General features: G+C 37.9%; 1 protein-coding gene across 1 annotated transcript in view; it reads left to right on the top strand.

Moving 5' to 3' along the window:
• The window catches only part of PRMT9 (protein arginine methyltransferase 9), a 54,697-nt gene that overhangs the window by 20,291 nt on the left and 12,357 nt on the right, over positions 1 to 22,049 (top strand). The window contains exons 7-9 of the mRNA XM_008065052.2: positions 4,507 to 4,699; positions 6,648 to 6,831; positions 9,455 to 10,172. Of these exons, the coding sequence (XP_008063243.1) occupies positions 4,507 to 4,699; positions 6,648 to 6,831; positions 9,455 to 10,172 (1,095 nt within the window). The remainder of the gene's footprint in view (positions 1 to 4,506; positions 4,700 to 6,647; positions 6,832 to 9,454; positions 10,173 to 22,049) is intronic.

Here is a 22,049-nt window from a genome sequence, read left to right as displayed (position 1 = left end):
GTGGTGACTGTATAGAGAACAGGTGGTACATATGCACCATGGAATACTATGTAGCCCTAATGAATGAAATATCCTTTGCAGCAGCATGGATGCAGTTGGAGGTCTTTATTTTAAGTGAAGTAATGCAGAAACAGAAAACCAAATACCACGTGTTCTCACTTATAAGTGGAAGTTAAACACTGGTTACACATGGGCATAAAGATGAAAACAACAGTCACTGGGGACTCTAACGTGGGGAATGAGAGAGGGCAAGGTTGGATAGCTACCTGTTGGGTGCCATGTTCATTGTTTGGGTGCTGGGCTCAATCGAAGCCTAAATCTCATCATCATACAATATGCCTATGTAATTAACATATATATGTACCCCCTGAATCTAAAATTAAAAATAAAAATTTTTTAAGTTTGATAAACTATTTTTTTATAGGTGTGGGAACAATTTGTACAATGTTGGTTCAACATGTTAGTACATTTGGCATTTTGTAGCAAAACTATAGGTGTTTTTAATGTATAGTCCCTGACTCAGCATTTCCACGTCTAGGAATCTATCCTTACAAATTCTCATACTTATGTACGTGATATGTATACAAGGATGTTCACTATAATACTGTAATTGGAAAAACCAAAAACTATCTGAAAGTTTATCAGTAAGAAAATATTCCAACAAATTATGGGATAACTATTACCCATTGCAGTACTGTGCAAGTGTCCGAAAGAAAAGTTTATGGTATGTAAGACATGTCAAAGACAAGGCATAATCTTAGGAGCAAAGCGCATACCTTGGCTTCTGAATACCGTTTCTCACCAGAAGGAACTACAGATAGCTTCTTGGAGCAATGGCTGTTTACGGTGTTGGGGCAGGGTAGATACAAGATGATTTTAATACATCTTATATCAGGAAGTAAGAAAGTGCTTCAAAAAATAAAAATAAACAAAAAGTAGGGCATATTTAAAACAGGAGTATGCTTCAAGTCTCTCATTGGCCAAATGTGGAGCAATTTAAGCACAAAATAAATACTAGCCATTATGGACCCACTGCCCCCTTTTTTTGTCAGAGTTTTACTCTGTCCCCCAGGCTGGAGTGCAGTGGCATGATCATGGTCACCACAACCTTGACCTGCTGGGCTTAGGTGATTCTTCTGCCTTAGTCTTCCAAATAGCAGGAACTGCAAGTGTGTGCCATGATGTCTGGTTAATTTTTTATTTTTTTGGTAGAGTCGAGGTCTTGCCAAGTTGTCCAGGCTGGTATTGGACCTGCAGGCTCAGGCAGTCCCTTCACCTCTGCCTCCCAAAGTGCTGGGATTACAAGTGTGAGCCACCATGCTTGGCCTAAAACTAATTGAATAAGAATCCATGGATTTCTAATCTGTAAATTTATAAATATATAAATGGGGCTAAAAAGACACTTCTTTTTTTTTAAATTTAAAATATCTTTATTCATTCATATGGTAAGTAATGCCTGCTACAAAAAATGGCATTTTAAAAGACACTTCTTTACAGTAAATGCTGACTAATAATACAGAAAAAATGATGCAGAATTACTGTCTGCAATCCTCAATGCAAAGATACAGGCAAGAATCATGATGGGATGCTAAATCTGATGAGGATCAGAGCTCTTATGTAGTTTCAAAGTATGTCTTCCCAAATTACTTATTATTACAAAAGAAAAAGTGGTAAATAATAAGAAAGAAACCACCTAGCATCTTAACCAAGTGATCAAAATTAACATCACTGGTAAGATTCCTCCAAATTTGATTATTTGAGGATATGTTGCTTGTATTACATTTAAAATGTGTAACTACAGTGTAATCATAAGGAAACCTCAGACAAACCCAAGTTGGGAAAATTTTTATAAAATAATTGGGTTGTTTGGTACAGTGGCTCACACCTGTAATCCTAGCACTTTGGAAGGCTGAAGTGGGAGAATTGCTTGAGCCCAGGAGTTTGAGATCAGCCTAGGTAACACATACTTTATCTCTACAAAAAAAAAAAAACAAAAAAAAACTAGTGAAGTGTGGTGGCGTGCGCCTATAGTCTCAGCTGTTGGGGAAGCTGAGGTGGGAGGATTGCCTGAGCCCAGGGGGTGAAGACCTCTGTGAGCCATGATTGTGCCACTGTACTCAGCCTGGGCAGCAGAATAAGACCTTGTTTCAAAAAATTAATAGTCATAATAAAAATACTTAATTGGTCTACCTTTCTAAAGAATGTCAGTATCACGAGAGACAAAGCAAAGATGGGGAATTTTTCTAGATTTTAAAAGATTAAAGAGACAAGACAGCTAAGTTGAAATTATGATCCCATATTGAGGAAAAAACTATAAAGGACATTATTGATTTATTGATTCTCTTGACTATATGGAATATGGACTATAGATTACATAATACTGAGTTTGGTAACTGCAGTAATTAAGAGAGTATCCTCATTTGTAATAAGGTCACACTGACACATCTTGAGCGATAAACAGGCGTGACGAATGTAACCTACTTCTCCAATGGTAAGAGAGAGAGAGAGAATATGATTAAAGCAAGTATAGCAAAATATTAAAAAATTTGCCAAATTTGATGAAAGGTTGTGGGAGTTTTTATACTGTCCTGGAAACTTATCTGTGAATTTGAAAGCATTTTTGAAATTAAAAAAATAAGGGCAGAGGAAAAAATATATCTCTTTATACATGTTTGAGCAATATACTTACAAGAACATATGGAAGGACCTCAAAAAGCTGGAATTTATCTTTAAAAAATAGTGTATTTATTCTTATATGCTTAGACTTCAGACACCTTCAAAATAGTCTTCATTTGATACAATATACCCTATCGACACTTTTCCCACTACTTAAAACAGTTTTTGAACTCATCAATTTTGATGTCTTTTTTTTTTGATTTGGAATCTCACTCCGTCACCCAAACTGGAGTGCAGTGGTTGCTCCCGGCCACTGCAGCCTTAGCCTGCTGGACTCCAGCGATCCTTCCACCTCAGCTTTCCAAGTAGCTGGAACTACAGGTGCGCGCTACCATGCCCGGCTAATTTTTTGAGTTATTGTAGAGATGAGGTCTTGCCAAGTTGCCCAGGCAGATCTCGAGCCTGCGGGCACAGGCAGTCCACTCATCTCAGCCTCCCAAAGTGCGGTATTACAGGCTGAGCCACCGAGCCCAGCTTGTAACCTTTTTTTTTGAGTTGAAGTCTGCTGTTGCCCAGGCTGGAGTACAGTGGCATGTTCACAGCCACCTCAGCCTCAACCTGCTGGGCTCAGATGATTCTTCCGCCTCAGCCTTCCAAGTAGCTGTAACTACAGGCGCGTGCTACCATGCCTTGCTTATTTTTGATTTATTGTAGAGATGAGGTCTCACCAAGTTTCCCAGGCTGGTCTCAAACCCCTGAGCTTAGACAATCCTCTCACCTTGGCCTCCCAAAGTGCTGAGATAACAGGCTTGAGCCACTGCACCTGAGCTAAACTTTTCCTGACAAACATTTTTATAGCAAGTGCATAAACTGTAAATGTAGTATTTATTGAATTTTCATGTAGTTGACACACCTTTGTAGCCAGTGCTCAGATAAAGGACCAAAATGTTACCACTGCCTTAGAAAATCCCCAGGGAGAAACCCCTTTGGTTGCCAGAGCCCCACTGCCCGAAGAGTGGCCACTATGCTGACTTCTGACATCATAGATTAGTGTTGACTTGTTTTGAATGTCATACAAATAGAATCATACAGTGATTTTGTGTGTGTGTGTGCCTTGCTTCTTTGTCCAACACATTCATGTTGCGTGTTGTTTGTTCTTCTCATTACTGAATAATACTCCATTGTATGGATGTACCACAATATATTTGTCCATTTTACTACTGATGGACATTGAGGTTTTATCTCAATGTTTGGCTATTCTTGAACATTCTTGGGTGATGATATGCATGAATTTTTTTCTTGGCTGTGTTTCCAGAAGTGGAATGTTAAACACTGTGAATTTCCTGTAGTAAGAGTAAATCTGGAGTGGAATGTTGAGCTTGAGTTAATACTCAAAGCAGTCTTCCAAAGTGGTCTTGCTAACTTTATATTCCTGCAACAGTGTATGAGACTGTGTCCTTACCAGCACTTGGCATGGTTTCATTTTTTAACTCTGCTTCCCTGGTAACTACTGAAGCTGAGCAAGATTTCTTATACTTTTATGCCATTTAGATATGCTCTATTGTGAACTAAGTCTTTTGTCCATTTTTGTTTGTTGTGGATATGAGCCCTTTCTTAAATGTATATATTGCAAATACCTTCTCACAGTTACTTGTCTTTTTACTTTCTTACAGAATCTTTTTTTATGAACAGACGTTCTTAGTTTTATTTAGACTTGTTTTCCTTTATAGTCAGTTGTGTATGTATGTATATATAATTGTGTTTAAGAAACTTTGCCCTTGAAGTTGTATTTTGTTTTTATATTTATTTTTTCTGGACTCAATATTAGATGTGTTTTCTGTTTCTTAAAAAACTCATTTTCTCCCATACTCTTATTTCTTCTCTTACCAGAGTGGGTATTCAGGACATTGCTGGTATTCATTTGCCAACAAATGTGAAATTTCAGAGTCTAGCGTATTCTTCTATAGATACTGAAGAAACAGTTGAACCTTACACAACTGAAAAGATGAGTCGAGTTCCTGGAGGATATTTGGCTTTGACAGAGTGCTTTGAAATTATGAAAGTAGATTTCAACAATCTTCAGGTGAAAAAAAGTTCAGTTACTTTTTTCAAGTGTTAAATTTCATGTATTGCTTAAAATAATACATAGGGCAGTCTTTATGAGTTTGTGTGAGATTCCACTTACTGTATGTAAGGAAAAAAATGATTAAAGGATAATTAAAATTTCCTCCTGAAATTATTCACTTACTTTATATAAAGAGAAACAAATTATTAAGATTTGTTGGGAATGTATAGTGTGCTAGTTGCTTTCCCATGTGTTCTTAGAGAGCTCTTACCACATGCTGCAATAGAATTACAATTATCTTTGTGCTATACAGGTGAGGAAATAGTTATTCACATTAAATGATTCTTCCCAAGTTATTCACATGTGAATGTAGGGGCAGGAGAAATGAACAAAATTCAAATCTCTAGTTTCTATGTTTGTATTAGGGCCACCAGCTTTCGTATTTGGTGAGGACTGAGGGCTTTTAGACATGGGATTTTCAGTTTTAAAAACCATGACAGTCCTGGGAAAAGTAGGACAAATTGATCACTCTAGTATATGTGTTAATGGGTGGTAGAATATGCTGTGTAAAGAAAGTTCCCAAAGAAATCAGGGAAAGGTTACAGAGAATCCTTTTCTGAAGGTCTTTAAGTAAGGCTAAATGTTCAAATACAGAAGTATTATAAAATGAAACTTGTCTGGGGACAGAAGACTTTGTGAGGATCATTGTAACCTAAGATTTTATAATTTAATAGAAACCTTCCTCTGTTAACTGTTACTAGGTTCTTCTTGAGGTGGCCTGGAACTAATTTAACAATTGGGCACTGCTTACTGAGCCTGAGCTCTTTCTGAGCTTTAAGAGCATTCTTTAACTGATAACATCCCAATAGCAGGCAGCACGGTTGTATCTGCTAATTATCCCAAGAGTATCCTTTTATTATTGTAAATCATTTTAATTTTAATTTTTCTTTGCACACACAAAAACTTTATTAAGGATTTAATTTTGAAAATAATGTCTGCTTGTTTAACACTTACGTAGTAGAGAAGAAGAGAGAGAGAAAAAAAGCATTTTTCTTCCCTTTTTACATATCAGGCCTTCTTTCCTCAGGTCAGTAGTGTGAGGTGCATCTGTTCAGACTTTTTTCTTCTCCGCGCGCGCACACACACACACACACATTCATTTTTAAAAATTTTTTTATTGTTTTATTTTTTTGAGTCAGTGTCTCACTCTGTCGCCCAGTCTGGAGTGCAGTGGCACAATCATGGCTACTGCAGTCTCAACCTGCTGAGCTCAGGCAATCCTTCCGCCTCATCTTCCCAAGTAGCTGAAACTACAGGTACATACCACCACATCTGGCTAATTTTTTGAACAGCTGCATAGTTTTCTGTTCCAGTAAGAGATCTTCTCATCCAGTGGGCCTAGGATGGTGTGGGTGTGAAGATCTTGGTTCCCTAAGAGAGCTGATTAGAAGCCGGGCTCGGTGGCTCAGCCTGTAATCCCGTGCCTTTGGGAGGCTGAGGTGAGTGGATTGCCTGAGCCCGTGGGTTCGAGACCCGCCTGGGAAGGCGAGACCTCATCTCTACAATAAATCCAAAAATTAGCCGGGTATGGTAGCGCGCGCCTGTAGTTCCAGCTACTTGGAAGGCTGAGGTGGAAGGATCGCAGGAGTCCAGCTGGTCGAGGCTGCGGTGGCCAGGAGTGGCCACTACACTCCAGTCTGGGCGAAAGAGTGAGACTCCAACTCAAAAAAAAAAAAAAAAAAAAAAGAGCTGATTAGGGCTAAGAACTTCAGAGCTAGAAAAGGGTATGATCTTGAGACATGTATGTATTTTTTTTTTCATTTTTAATGCTGCCTCTAGAAAAAATTAAATTATGTGTGTGACTTGCATATTTATGTTGGACAGTGCTGTTATGTATGATTTTCTTTTTTGAGGCATGTATGTATTAAGTGTTTAAAATCCTTTTGTTCTTTTGCATTTTTCTCAGGAATTAAAAAGTCTTACAACTAAAAAACCTGATAAACTTGGTATTCCTATTACTAAAGAAGGCATACTAGATGCTATTGTAGTTTGGTTTGTGCTCCAGCTTGATGATGAGCACAGTTTATCCACAAGTCCTAATGAGGAAACATGTTGGGAACAGGCCGTCTACCCTGTACAGGACCTTACAGGTAGGTGTTGTCTAATTTTTTTTAAAAAGCTTGTTTTAATACTCTAAGTATTTGAATCGGTGACAGAAAAACAGTTACTTTGGGTATGAAGTTTTCAGTCATAATAATAATATTTCAGTTTTTTTGGTTTTTTTTTGAGTCAGAGTCTCTGTCATCCAGGCTGGAGTACAGTGATATGATCACAGCCACTGCAGCCTCCAACTGCTGGGCTCAGGCAATCCTTCTGTTTCAGTCTTCCACGTATTTGGAACTACAGGTGTGCACTACCATGGTGGCCAATTTTTTGATTTATTGTAGAGATGAGGTCTTGCTAAGTTGCCTTGGTCTTGAACCCCTGGACTCAGGCAATTTTCTCACCTCTACCTCCCAAAGTGCTGGGATTATAGGTGTGAGTCCCTGTACCTGTCCAAGAGTTTTTTCTTTTTCAAAAGTAGTTTTAAATAGCTAATGTATGTAGTTACAAAGAAGGACTAGCCAGGTGCAGTGGCTCATGCCTGTAATCCCAGCAATTTGGGAGGCTGAGGCCGGAGAATTGCTCGAACCCAGGAGTTTGAGACCAGCTTAGGAAACATAGCGAGGCCTTGTCCCTACAAAATGTCAGAAAATAAGCTGGGTATGGTGGTGTGTGCCAGTAGTCCCTGCTGCTCAGGAGACTGAGGCAGAAGGATCTGCTAAGCCCAGGAGGTCTAGGCTGTGGTGAACCATTACCATGCCACTGCATTACAGCCTGGGCAACAGAGTAAAAGACCCTGACTCCAAAAAACAGCAACAACAAAATAAAATAAAGAAGTGGTACTAAAACATAATTCTGCTTCATAACACTCAGAAATATTTATCATTAAGTAACTTCTTCACCTCTGGTTTTTCTAGTTATTAGTAAGTGAAAGAATTGGTGGTTCATTATTTTATAGGAAGTATATTGCTTTTAATGCAGAAGTCCTTACCCCTTAGAAAACCTGATGGCATCCATGGCACCCCAGATCATAAAATGTGCACACTTACATAAAAGCACAAAGTTCTGCAGTTTTGGGTAGTTCGTGAATTCATGAGCCGCCCCCCCCCCCCCGTAAAGTTCTATATTAAGGACATTTTTTTTTTATGGAATTTTTGTTGACAACTGTTTGATGGGTTTCAGTAAGTTCGAAGTGGTTGGATTCCATAGAAAAACTCTACCTTTTTAAACTGGGAAGGTAATACATCTCTTATTTCTGTTTACTCTCTGAGACATGTGGAAGTATCTCGTTTGGCGAGGTCATAACATCCTGACATCAGTATAGTGTTGTGGCTAGTATGGTGTAGGTAGTGTATCAGTATAGTGTTGGTGTCTTTGGATCAGGTAGATTTAGATTCAGGTCCTCGCTCTGCTACTTACTGACTCCCTCCTGGCTGTTTTTGACAGTTATTTCCTAGATTTTTTAGTATGGTATATAAAAATGGGATGATACTGTCTATCTTGGAGCAGCGTTGTAGGGATTTTTAGAGATAATGGGTATAAAATGCCTACCACAGTGACTGGCACTCAGTAAATGACATTTTTCATTTGCATTTATTCTCTCATATGTGTAGTAAGTTAGACAGATGGTCTTTCATGTTTTGATTCTTCTTAGTGAAAGGACATTTTACATGTTTAAACATGGGAATAACAACTTGTGTTTTCAACTGATTCTAAGCCTGATGAGAAGGAACTGTGATCATATGTTTACACTTTAAAGTTTTACCACATGTGAAAGCTCATGGAAAGGAGCAGGATATAGTTTTTATTGTGGGATCAGTCCTTACTTCTAAATTCCTAGGCATGCAAGAGTGTCTAAATACTTGCAGTTAAGAAATATTATTGGAGCTGGGGTTGGTGGCTCAGCCTTTAATCCCGTGCTTTGGGAGGCCGAGGTGAGTGGATTGCCTGAGCCCGCGGGTTTGAGACCCGTCCGGAAAACTTGGCGAGACCTCATCTCTACAATAAATCAAAAAAATTAGCCGGGCGTGGTAGCACACGCCTGTAGTTCCAGCTTGGACGGCTGAGGCGGAAGGATCGCCGGGGCACAGCAGGTCGAGGCTGCGGTGGCCGGGAGCGGCCACTGTACTCTAGACTGGGCAATAGAATGAGACTCCAACTCAAAAAAAAAAAAGGACTATTATTGGTTTGATTCTGTTGAATGTCACCTTGTTCTTTTGGAAATTTCTCTTAGAGAAAAGTCTGTTTCTTTAAGCCAACGTGAAGTCTGATATTGATCTCTGAACTTCATCTTTGTTATTGTTAGTTTCATTAGATGAAGGAGAGTCCCCTGCAGCCCTCTACCTACTCTTCAAGTTTGAAGACATGGTGATACCTGGTGATTACAGTAAAAACACTGTAATACTGATATTCTTAGGTTCAATAATGGAGCTCATGAATATCTCCATTAGGCTATGAGTTAGTTGAGTCTTCAAACTTCAGTTTTTCCCTAAGTAAAGCTGGTTGGGATTTTCCCAGTTGTTTTGTATATTAAGTAAATAGATGTAAACCTTCCTGTAGTGATTTGAAGAATGGGGGTTAGGTGGTGGAGGTGGAGATGTTTGTGTGATCCTCAGGCCTATAAGCAGTCCCTGTTAATCAGTTATAATTTTTTCTGACTTTTTAATGAAGACTACTGGATAAAGCCCGGAGACCATGTGATGATGGAAGTATCTTGTCAAGACTGTTACTTAAGAATCCAGAGTATTAGTGTCTCAGGTTTGGACTGTGAAATGGAGATTGCAAAAAGTTTTATCAAGAGCGAGGACTTGCTGTCGCTAGGAAATGAGGCTGAACTGTGTAGTGCCCTGGCTAACCTTCAGACTAATCAACCAGATGCTGTAGAGCAGACATGTGTATTGGAATCCACAGAAATTGCTTTGGTTAATAACATCCCATATCATGAAGGCTTTAAAATGGCAATGAAGAAAGTGTTGTCTTCATTGACTCCAGAGAAACTGTGTCAGGCCATGGATACTCACTGTCAGAATAATGAGGTGAACTCTGGAACTGTACAGAATAATACTGGACAGAGTGCCCCTGAACCTCTCTATGTGTTAGATGTGTCTGAAGGATTCTCTGTTCTGCCTATAATTGCTGGCAGACTTGGACATGTTAAACCGTATAGTTCTGTGGAGAAAGACCAGCATCGTACTGCTCTGGACCTCATATCAGAAGCCAATAACTTTCCCAAAGAAACACTTGAGTTTTGGCTGAGACATGTGGAAGATGAATCTGCTGTGCTGCAAAGGCCAAAATCAGACAAGTTATGGAGCATAATTATATTGGATGTCATTGAGCCATCTGGGCTCATCCAGCAGGAAATAATGGAAAAAGCTGCAATATCCAGGTAAAACATAAAATAATGACTTTGGAGGGTTTGTTGAGCTCAAATTTTATGTAAATTCCTTTACATAATGGTATAACTGCAAAAACAAGTCAAGATCATTGTATGTTCATCAAGCATTGCTTTTCAGGACTTGTGACTTCATTTTTTTCCTTTTTGAGTGTATGTTGTTGCTGATTTTTTTTCCTAAAGTAATCTCTGCACTATAGATGTGAAGAAGAGAACCTGCTTTAGCATTGAACTGCCTGTATATAATTTAGGTAATTGGATAGGGCTCTGTAAGAACAGATAAGAAGATATTCCTGGTAAAAGAAAAAAAGAAGGAAAAACCAAATTTCATCTTTATGATGTAAGAAACATATAGTACATATTTGATGGCCTATCAGAAGAACAAACTGCTTCTTGGGAATAAAGTCTCAGTCCTCTTGGGACTTAAGATCTTAATTTATGATTCAGTTCTCTCACTAAAAGTATTTCTCCTTTAGTTTAGGTTGCCTGAGGTAAACTTGGCCTTAATATTTAATATATTTTTTTCAATTTAATCTTTATTTTTGGGATGGTCTAGCTATGTTGTCTAGGCTGGTCTTGAACTCCTAGGATCAAGCATTCTCCCACTGTCTCAGCCTCCTTAGTAGCTGGGATTACAGGCATATGCCACTGCACCTGGCCTAAGTTAATATTGAAAGCAAATTTGACTAAGCTTCAGAGTTCTTTAGTTGTGCTGTGCTGATCTGAAAAGAAGGCATTAATTAACACTTGGAAGTCCAGATTTAGGAAAAATGAATGTGTTACAGATTTTAAATTTTGTTATATAGGAAGAGTTTGCTCTGTAGTATGGGAACAGTGGTGGGGATACAGACCACAGATTGCAGTAGCAAAAGGTAAATTATCCATTGAAGAAAACTGACAAAATCAGGAAAAAAAGTATTTTGTTTACATAATTGATGATGTTTATGCTTCATAGGCATTTTCTTTTGTTACCAAATTTATGTCATCTTCATGAATTAACCAATAAAAATCACCACTGTATTTTTATTTAAAATGATCTTGTATATATAAATCGTGGGAATATAAAGATTTGACACAAATATATATATATTTATATATGTATAAATATGTATTCATAGCTTTAAAATTTTACACAGATGTACTTTCTTTTTTTTTTCTCTAAGACTCGGGGTCTTGCTCTGTCACCTAGGCTGCAGTGCAGTGATGTGATGATAGCTTACTACAATCTTGAACTCCTGGGCTCAAGCAGTCCTCCTACCCCAGCCTTCTGAGTAGCTAGGACCACAGATGCAGGTCATTTTATAGAGTCAGGGTCTCATTATGTTGCTCAGGCTGGTCTCAAACTCGTGGCCTCAAGCAGACCTCCCACCTTGTCTTCCCAAAGCACTAGGATTATAGGTGTGAGCCACCACACTTGGCTCACAGATGTATTTGATACAGGAGTTGAAAGAGTTCATATTGAGTCATAGATTTATCACTGAACTCCTGATGTAGTCACATTTTCTAAGTTGCTAAATAATGCACATCTTGAATTTTTCCTCATCTGTAAAAAGAGAATGCTGGATTGATACCTTCAGAGACATTTCAGCTGTGAATTCCTTGAAGGCACTTCATTTCCTAACACAATGAAATAAAACTAACACAACTAACTTAGTATAGCCACCTTGGAAAGCCATACACTTATGTAATGATTTGCTTTATTTTTAGTTTTTATTTAGTTTTAAACTTACTGAAAATTACAAGAATAGAAAGTACTTTTATGCAGATTCACTGATTGTTTACATTTTCTCTTATTTGCTTTATCATTCTCATTAATTCCCTCTGTTTTATTGTTGTTCTTTTAAGAGTTAGTTAGGCCTGAGCCCGCGGGTTTGAGACCTGAGACCTCATCTCTACAATAAATAAATAAAAAATTAGCTGGGCGTGGTAGCGTGCGCCTGTAGTTCCAGCTACTTGGAAGGCTGAGGTGGAAGGATCACTGGAGCCCAGCAGGTCGAGGCTGCGGTGGCTGGGAGCGGCCACTGCACTCCAGTCTGGGTGACAGAGTGAGACTCCAACTCAAAAAAAAAAGAATTAGTTAGAGGCATCATATCCGTAGTTACTTGTGTGTTTTCTTTTCTTCTTTTTTTTTTTTTTGTGATTTGGAGTCTCACTCTGTTGCTCAGGCTGGAGTGCAGTGGCACGCTCACGGCCATGGCAGCCTTGACCTGCTAGACTTAGGTGATCCTTCTGCCTCAACCTTCCAAGTAGCTGGAACTACAGGCTCACACCACCATGTCCCGTTAAGTTTTTTATTTATTGTAGAGGTGAGGTCTTGCCAAGTTGTGCAGTCTGGTCTCGAACCTCTGAACCCAGGCAGTCCTTTCACCTGGGCCTCCCAAAGTGCTGGGATTATAGGCCTTAATTGTGTATTTTCTAAGAACAAAACATTTTCTTACATAACTACAGTACAATGATCAAAATCAGGAAATTAACACTGATACAATACTATTTAATCCATATGAATTTTAGGGTATATTTTTATGTTTCTGCAACAAACATCATTGGAGTTTTATAGGGATTGCAGGTGTTTTAATCCATAAACACGGGGTGCCTTTCCACTTATCTGTACCTTTTTTGATTACTTTTAGCAGTATCTTATAGTTTTCAGTATATAAGTCTTTTACTTTCTTGGTTAAATTTATCCCTAGGAATTTTATTTGAAGGGGTCCAGCCCCTTTGCCAGGTCGTGAGGTCTCCTGAAGGAGAGATGGATAGACGAAAGACGAAAACAATATACTCGGACACTTGCTTCCTGAACAGATGACATCCTTTATTAGTTAACAGAAAGCTTTTATAGCATTTGTAAAAGGGGCAAGACAAAGAAAATTCCTTCATGTACATATGCTTTAAAAGTTACCACCATCTAGTGGTCTTTAGAAGAAACGAATAAGCCAAAAACACTATCTACTTTCAGTTAATGAGTCCTGAGATAAGTGTAAAAGGAGTTTCACTTAAACTAAACATAATGCATACAAGGTTTACTTTGACTTCGGTTCCACATCACTTGTCTACTTAAAAAAGCCTTAAAATCACTAATACAAAACTATAGATTGTACCTAGTGATAGTAGGAATATGAAGCCCATTAACTTGACCAAACAATAGTGGCTAGCATTTAAAGAATAACTATGAAAGTCACTTACTGTGAAGATACATACACTAATCTTTACTCTGAATAAGCATATAAAGTGAACTAAACACAATGAAATAAAACTAACACAACTAAAATTATTATGGTTGCATAATTGCCAATGAGCTTTTAAGTTTAGGATAATGGTGATTTGGCTGTTTTTCCTTATGCTTGGCAACCTCCTGGAAAACATCTTTGTCTTAAAGATAGGCACTGGAGCAATTATTATTATCTTTGAGGCACCAATTTTATCATTGTGTGAGCTTAAACTTATGAACTTAAAACAATCTTCAAAGTAGCTATAAAACACTAAACTATAGCATTAAAACTTAATTAATGACTCAAAGTAAAAACCTTGTTAAACATAACCAGAACCTAATAATTTTTGTCAACTCTCATATATATGTATGTTGACTATATAAACTTGTATGGTATTACATTTACCAATTATGATTAATACATGGATAAAACAATTATCATGTCTAGAATAGCACTGCCAGCAACTCTCTTCAAAAGAGTCCCAAATTACAGTCCTTGAAGTGTTTCAAGAAAGTTCCCAGGTTCACGGTTCTTCATGTAGCAGTTCTTCTCTTTTGGGCTTTTACGACCTTCAAAGCTTTTGTAATCACCTTTCTTGTCCAGGTGTCTTCGTTACTTTTCTCTTATCCTGCAGTGTTTATTTCTAAAGAAAACTCAAAAGAAGCTTTTAATGACATTTCCCAGGCCCCCAAGGTTGCTTTCTGTATTTAGTTAATTATCATAAAAGTATCTAATTAGTATATTTATGAATTCAGTGAAAACCCACTCTATAAACGTTTACTTAAAATTTAACTGTAGAATTAAGTAAAAACCTTAACGATTAATCTTCATCCTAAGTCTGAGAAGACAGTGTTATAAATCACCTACATAACTCCTAGATAAGTATTAGAACTTATAATGAGCTCATAATGAACTTACCATAAACTTGTACTTCTAAAAAACCTTATATCTGAACACTAAACTGCATAATTCTAAATCAAATAAGGAGTGAATATACTAATATCTTTTTATTCAAGCAATATCTAGTAACTTATAACCAAGTGAAAGAAAGCATTCTTGATGTGCTTCAGAGTTGAACCCTTGCATATGTTAGAAAAGGCCAAGCGGCATAGTGGGAAAATGGGAAAATGAATCATGACTTTCTCAGGTTAGGTGTGTGAGTACTTTGCATAAACATGCCATTTTCTCCTTCCACGACTGCACAGAATTTCTTCAGCCGTATCAAACAGCAAAGGTGGAAGACAGAAGGGCCTCAGCTTCCTGGGCTCACCCTGCGGCCCGGGGTCTTTGGCCCACTGGGACCCTGTCAATCATGTGGACCTCCAAGGCTGGCTCCCAACATTTATTCTTTTAGATGCTATTGTAAATGTAATTTTTTCTTAATTTTGTATTCAAATTGGCCATTGTTAGTATATAGAAATGCAACTGATGTTCTTGTGTTTATTTTTATTCTATATTTTATTGAAATCAAAATACGAGTTCATATTTATGAGTTTTAACGGGTTTGGATTGTTTTTCTTTGTCTATATATAGCATTTGTCATCTATGAATAGAAGGAATTTTACTCCTTCCTTTCCAATTTGGATGCATTGTATTTTATTTTTTCTTGTCTAATTGCTCTGGCTAGTTCTTCCAGTACTATGTTGAATAGAGGTGGTAAGAGTGAGCATCTTTGCTTTGTTCCTTATCTTGAAGGAAAAGCTTTCAACCCTTAAGTGGTTAATATGATATCAATTGTTGGCTTTTCATATGTGACTTTTATTTTGTTGAAGTGGATTTCTTCTGTTCCTCGTTTGTTGAATGCTTTTATCATGAAAGTGTTGATTTTAGTCAAATGCTTTTTCTGAATCAAATTAGGTGATCATGTGGTTTTTGATCTTCATTTCGTAAACGTGGTATATCACATTGACTTTCATACGTTGAAATGGCCTTGCATTCTAGTTATAAATCTAACAGGGTCATGGTATATCATCCTTTTAATGTGATGTTGAATTCAGTTGGTACTAAAGTATTTTGGGGGGGTTGTATCAGCATTCATTAGGGATGTTGGTCCACAGTTTTCCTGTGTCTTTATTTTGTTTTCATATCAGTATAATTCTGGCCTCATAGAATGAGTTTAGAAATGTTTCCTACTTGGGCAACCCCCTGGGGTCCCCTCCCACTCTGGGAGCTTTTCTGTCCACCAGCTTTCTCACTTTAAAAAAAAGAAGAAATGTTCCTTACTTTTCAGTCTTTGGGAGAATTTTAGAAGAACTGATGATTGTTCCTCCTTAAATGGTTAGTACAGTTCTCTGCCATCTTGCTCCTGGGGTTTTGTTTGTTAGGAAGTTGTTTTCCTTTTTAATATATTCTTAAAATCATATTTGAAAAATAAATTTTTTAATATGTTTTTTCTTTTTTTTTGAGTAGGAGTCTTATTCTGTCGCCCAGGCTGTAGTGCAGTGGCACACTCACAGCCACCATAACCTCCACTTGCTGGGCTCAGGCAATTCTTCCGTCTTGCCTCAGCCTTCCAAGTGACTGGAACTAGAGGCATGTGCCATCTTGCCTGGCTAAGTTTTTTGATTTATTGTAGAGATGAGGTCTTGCCAAGTTGCCTGGGCTGGTGTCGAACCCCCGAGCTCAGGCAGTCCTCTCCCCTCCACCTCTCAAAGTGCTGGGATTACAGGCGTGAGCCATCACACTTGGCAATATATTTTTTCATTGAGAGGTTTTTGATTACTACTTCCTGCTTACTATTTATGGATCTGTTAGAGTTTTAACTTTTTTGTAATTCAGTATGGGTAACTCATATGTTTCTGAGGATTTATCAATTTCTTCTAGGTTATCTAGTTTGCTGGCATAAAATTGTGCAGCGTATTATCTTATCATTTTTATTTTGTAGCATCAGTTGTAAATCTTTCTGATTTGGGTTGAGTCTTCTCTTTTTTTCTTAGTCTAGCTAAGAGCTTGTCCATTTATTTGACCATTTAAAAAAAACAACAACTATGGTTTTGGTGAGTTTTTTTTCTTTTTATTTATCTCTGCTTTAATCTTTTTTATTTTGCTCCTCCTGCTACTTTTTTCGTTCTTTCTATTCTAGTTCTTTGGGTTATAAAATTATGTTATTAATTTTGAAATCTTTCTTTTTTAAATGTTATAAACTTTCTTCTTAGTACTTTTTTCATTGTGTCCTATAAGTTTTGGTATGTTGTGTTTTTATTTTCATTTGTCTCCACATATTTTCTAAATTCCTTTGTGATTTCTTCTTTGATCCATGAGTTGTTTAAGAGTGAGTTTTAAGATGTTCACATATTTGTGGATTTTCCTGTTTTTCTTCTGTTCATTTCTAGTTTTCCATTGTGGTTGGAGAAGATACTTTTTATGATTTTAGTCTTTCTAAGTGTGTTGGCACTTGTGATCTATTGGGTCTCTCTCTTAGAAAAGATTTATGTGTGCTTGAGAAGTCCGTATTTTTTCTTCTGTTGCAAGTGGAGTGTTCTGTACGTGTCTCTTATGTCCAATTGGTCTGTAGTGTTGTTCATATTTTCTGCTTTCTTATTGTCTACTTTTTCTGTTTATAACTGAAAGTGAGCTATTGACTTTTCCTACTCTTATTGTGTTGTGCTACTTTTTCTTCACTGCTCTCAATATTTGGTTCATATATTTGTGAGCTCTAATGTTAGTTGCATATGTAATTGTTATAGCTTTTTACTGAATTGATGCTTTTATCATTATATAATGTCCTCTTCATATCTTTTGTTTTTTGTTTTTGTTGTTTTTTTTTTTGAGTTGGAATCTCACTCCATTGCCCAGGCTGGAGTGCAGTGGCATACTCACGGCCATGTCAGTGTTGATCTACCGGCCACCTGCGATCCTTCCACCTCAGCCCTCTAAGTAGCTGGAACCACAGATGCGCACTACCATGCCCGGCTAATTTTTTACTTATTGTAGAGATGAGGTCTCGCCAAGTTGTCCGGGCTGGTCTCAAACCTGTGGGCTCGGGCCATCCACTCACATTGGACTCCCAAAGCGCTGGGATTACAGGTGTGCACCACCAGACCTGGCCTCCCCATCATCTTGTTACTGATTACACAAACCACCTCTGGTTATATTGTGTACCCATTAACAATGACTTGTAGTCATATCTAAATTACAATGCTACTATGTTTTCTAAGTAGTAGTTAACTTTTACTTGAGTGTTTCATATTTTTGTATGGTCTTGTGTTGTGGTTTCTTTTCATTTCAGCTTGAAAGACTGTTTTTATCAATTTTTGCAGGGCAGGACTAGTGGTGATGAAATCCCTCAACTTATTTCTCTCAGAAATTCTCAATTTCTTCTTTATTTTTGAAGGACAGTTTTGCTGGACATAGTATTTCTGGTTGAAAGTTTATTTTCTCTTTTTTTTCTTTTTGAGACGGTCTTGCTTTGTCACCCAAGCTAGAGTGCAGTGGTGTGATCATGGTTCACTGCAACGTCAATCTCCTGTGTTCAGGCAATCCTCCTGTCTCAGGCTCCCAGATAATTAGGACTACAGACACATGCCACCATGCCTCGCTAAAGTTTTTACATTTTGTAGAGTTGGAGGTCTCACTTTGTTGCCCAGGTTGGTCTTGAACTCTTGGCCTCAAGCTATTCTCCTGCCTCACCCTCCCAAAGTGCTAGGATTATAGGTGTGAACCACTATGTCCAACCTCTTTTTTTTTTTTTCTTTTAGCACTTTGAATATAGTGGGGGGGTGCCAAAAAATGCATACACATTTTTAGAGATGTTATCTATCTCTGTAATCAAAAAAGTGTCCGGACACTGCTGGTACTTTGAGCACCTCTTATAATTACAGAAGTCAAATGTGACTTGTATTCGTTGTTTGTTTTTGGTATATATTGAGTATTACAGTTTTAATACAGTTTTTTCCTTTCTTAAAACGTGTATACATTTTTTTGGCACTCTCTGTATTACCCCACTCCCTTCTAACTGTCAGAGTTTTTGTTGAGAAATTCACTGATAATCTAATAGGAGCGTCCTTGTCTTTCTCTTGCTGTTTTCAAGATTCTCTCTTTGTGGCTTTTGACAGGTTAATTATAATGCATTTCAGTATAGGTCTCTTAGGGGTTATCTTGTTTTTAGTCTTTAAATTTCTTGAATTTCTCTGTGTTCATTTCTTTCCTTAGATTTGGAAAATTTTCAGCCATTTCTTTTTCAAATAACCTCTCTACCCCTTGATTATTTTGTTAGTCCTTCAAGTTCCCTTTACTTTTCTTCATTTTGCCATTTTGCTTCTCTGGCTTGATGATTTAAAATGTTGAGTTCACCGATTCTTTTTTCTGCCTGATAACATGTGCTATTGAACCCTTCCAGTGAATTTTTCTTTTCTTTTCTTTTTTTGAGTTGGAATCTCACTCTGTCGCCCAGACTGGAGTGCAGTGGCCACTCTTGGCCACTGCAACCTCGACTCACTGGGCTCCGGTGATCCTTCTGCCTCAGCCTTCCAAGTAGCTGGAATTACAGGCATGCGCTACCATGCCCGGCTGATTTTTTGATTTTTTTATTGTAGAGATGAGGTCTCACCAAGTTGCTCAGGTGGGTCTCGAACTCGCGGGCTCAGGCAATCCCCTCACCTTGGCCTCCCAAAGCGTGGGATTACAGGCTGAGCCACCGAGCCCAGCTAATGTTTCAATGTGTATGGAAATGCTGTCTTCCTTATGCTATTGACGTTACTACATACATAGCATACAATGGTATTTCATGCTGCAGCTCCAGAATTTCTGTTTGGTTCTTTTTTATAATATCTTTTCTTTGTTGATATTTTTATTTTTTCATGCACTGTTTTCCTGATTTTGTTTAGTTATCCATTTGTGTTCTTTTTAAGTTCATTGTCTATCCTTATGGCAATTATTTTGAATTCTTTGGTAATTCATATATCTTTGTTTCTTTAGAGTCAGTTTCTGTAAATTTAATTTGTTCCTTTGATTAGGTTGTATTTCCCTGTCCTTTTATGTGTCTTAACTTTTTTTTGACTTGGGGTCTCATTCTGTTGTCCAGTGTAGTAGCAGGATCATGGCTCACCACAGCCTCGACTTCCTGGGCTCAGGCAATTCTTCTACCTCAGCCTCCTAAGTAGCTGGGACTACAGGCATGTGCCACCATGCCCTGCTAATTTTTAAAATTTTTTTGTAGAGACGAGGTCTTGCTATGTTGTCCTGGCTAGTCAAACTTCTGGGCTCAAACAACGAATCCTTCCTACTCTGCCTAAAATTCTGGAATTACAGATGTGAGCCACCATACTCAGCCTCTTTTTAGGTGTTATCTTTTATTGACATTTGGGTATTTGAAAAAAAACAACCATCTCTCCCAATTTTTATGTTCTGGCATTGTACTGGAAGGACCTTCATCAGTCATTTCATCTAGAGATTCTGGAGACCTCTCAAGTCTTTTGGGGGGTGTGTTTTCTCTGGGCTTGTAATTTAGTTAAAGTTTGCCTTGTTTCTGCTTAGGACCTACCCCTGGTGTCTGTTTACAATACTAGACCTTCCCTGGTGCTTTAGCAAACCAGTTATGGAATTCTCCCTATAGTCTGTGGTACCCAGGTTCTCTGGTGTTCTACCAAGCTTTGGTGGTCTCTTATGTTCTCAGTCGTCCCCAGTCTTGTGCCAGTTCTTGTCAGTGCTTAGAGTCAGGAAAGACTTCAGCCTCCTGAAAAGTCACAATGTTGGATATATGTCTGACTTCTCTTTCCTTCCCTAAGGAAAAGCTGGGAGTTGGGAGTTTCTCCCCAATTGTGTTACACTAAGCTATGCTGGTACGGGGGCGGAGGGGACGCTATAGTGAGTTAATGTCATGAATTTTTCTACCATCTTTGATGTGATTCTTCTTGGCTGCATGCTTGCCTGGGGTTCAGGAGCCTGCTGACTGACTTCTGCATTTCTCACAAAGGCAGTTCTATGTATTTTCATTAAATTGGTGTCTCTCCGGGGGTAATTGGGTCTGGGGCTTTCTATTTCACTATCTTGCTGATGTCATTTTCTCTGTAGCTTTGTAATAAGTTTTGAAATCAGACAGTTTGAAACTTCCAACATAGCTCCTTTTTTTTACAATTGTTTCCTCGAAAAGAGATTCTGTGTCCCTTGTGATTCCTTATGAATTTTTTTTTTTTTTTATTTCTGCCAGAAACACTGTTGTATTTTGATAGGGATTGTACTGAATGTGTACATCACTTTGGGTAATATTGATATCTTAGTAGTATTAGGTCTTAATATTCAGAAACATGGAATATCTTTATATGTGTCTTCTTTAATTCAGCAAAATTTTGTAGTTTTCGGTGTACAAGTCTTTCACCTCTTTGGTTAAATGTAAATTATTGTGAATAGGATTTTTTTCTTAATTTTCTTCCCAGACTATTCATTGTTAGTTTATAGAAACACAGCTAATTTTGTGTGTTGATTTTCTGTAATTTTGTTGAATTTGTTTTTAAAAATTTTTAATTTATGGTTGTGCCATTCATGGTTAGACTTTTTGAGTTGCAACATTTATTTTTCATTAGTGTTTTCTATGTGTAAAATCATGTTGTCTGTGATCAGAAATAATTTCTTTTTCTTCCCTGATTGCTTTGGCTAGCACTTATAGTGCTGTGTTGATCAGAAGTTATCAAAGTGGGCATCCTTGTCTTGTACCTGATCTTAGTGGAAAAACATTCATTCAGTTACATTTTATTTGAATGGAACCTTGTAAAGGATTTTTAAAAGCATATTTAATTATAAAACCAATTTGTGAGGCAGCTTGTTCTAAATGATAGGCTATATTGGTGACAAACAACCTACATGAGAGTTATCTATAACTCCCCTTCCCAGTGTTTTTCGGTGGAAGGAGGAGTGTTTTTAGTGATTTTGCTGGGACAGTTCTTATGTGGGATTGTCCAGTGCATTGCAGAATGTTTGGCTTCTCTGAACACTAAATGCTAGTAGCATCCTTAATCATTGTTTCCCCAGGATTCTTCCTATCCCCCCTCTTCATACCATCTGAGTCGTGGTGGAGAACCAGTTCTCCTTTCCTTCAGCCTAAGCTATAGACAGTGTGATCTTCTTTACAGGTACTTCTGGATCTGTAGACTTACTTTGATCCTGTGGGTAGAAGTATGTAGATACTGTCACTCAGGCCTCCTGTTATTTTATTCAACTTCTAATAGTGGGGAGGCCTCATGTTTGGTCAAAGAGGATGAAGTTAGTGGTAGGGAGAATAGATTACATTTCAGACCAGGATAAAAGGCTTCTGTCTCACTGGACAAAAATAATATGGCAAGGAAAAAGGTGCGGGGGGGCCAGCCCCTGCAAGTTTTGGGGAGTCCCTTGGAAGATGTGGTGGCGTCGGCGAATCTGTAGGGATAGATATTAAAAGAAAGAAAGATGGAAGGATAGATATAAAGAGGAAGAAAGAGAAAGAAAGTGGACAACTGTTCAGTGAAATGAGCAGAAGCCGTTTATTGAAAGTTACAGCAGGTATTTATCCCCAAATTTTACACAGGCAGTCTCACAAGTCTTTCACGTGAACACAAAGCCAGGTGCAGGAGGGGCATCCCCCACTCACCATATGCTTAGGTGTGAGGAGGAACAAACCCCAAGATTGTCTCATTGTTCCCTTTGCTAGTTAATGTTCTTCAAAAGCAGTGTAACAATCCTTACTAGTCTA

This window comes from Carlito syrichta, unplaced genomic scaffold (assembly GCF_000164805.1).
Source record: "Carlito syrichta isolate Samal-C Ts95f unplaced genomic scaffold, Tarsius_syrichta-2.0.1 Scaffold308142, whole genome shotgun sequence".
NCBI lineage: Eukaryota > Metazoa > Chordata > Mammalia > Primates > Tarsiidae > Carlito > Carlito syrichta.
The sequence above is the reverse complement of the archived record's forward strand: the minus strand, read 5'-3'. Positions and strand labels throughout refer to the sequence as shown.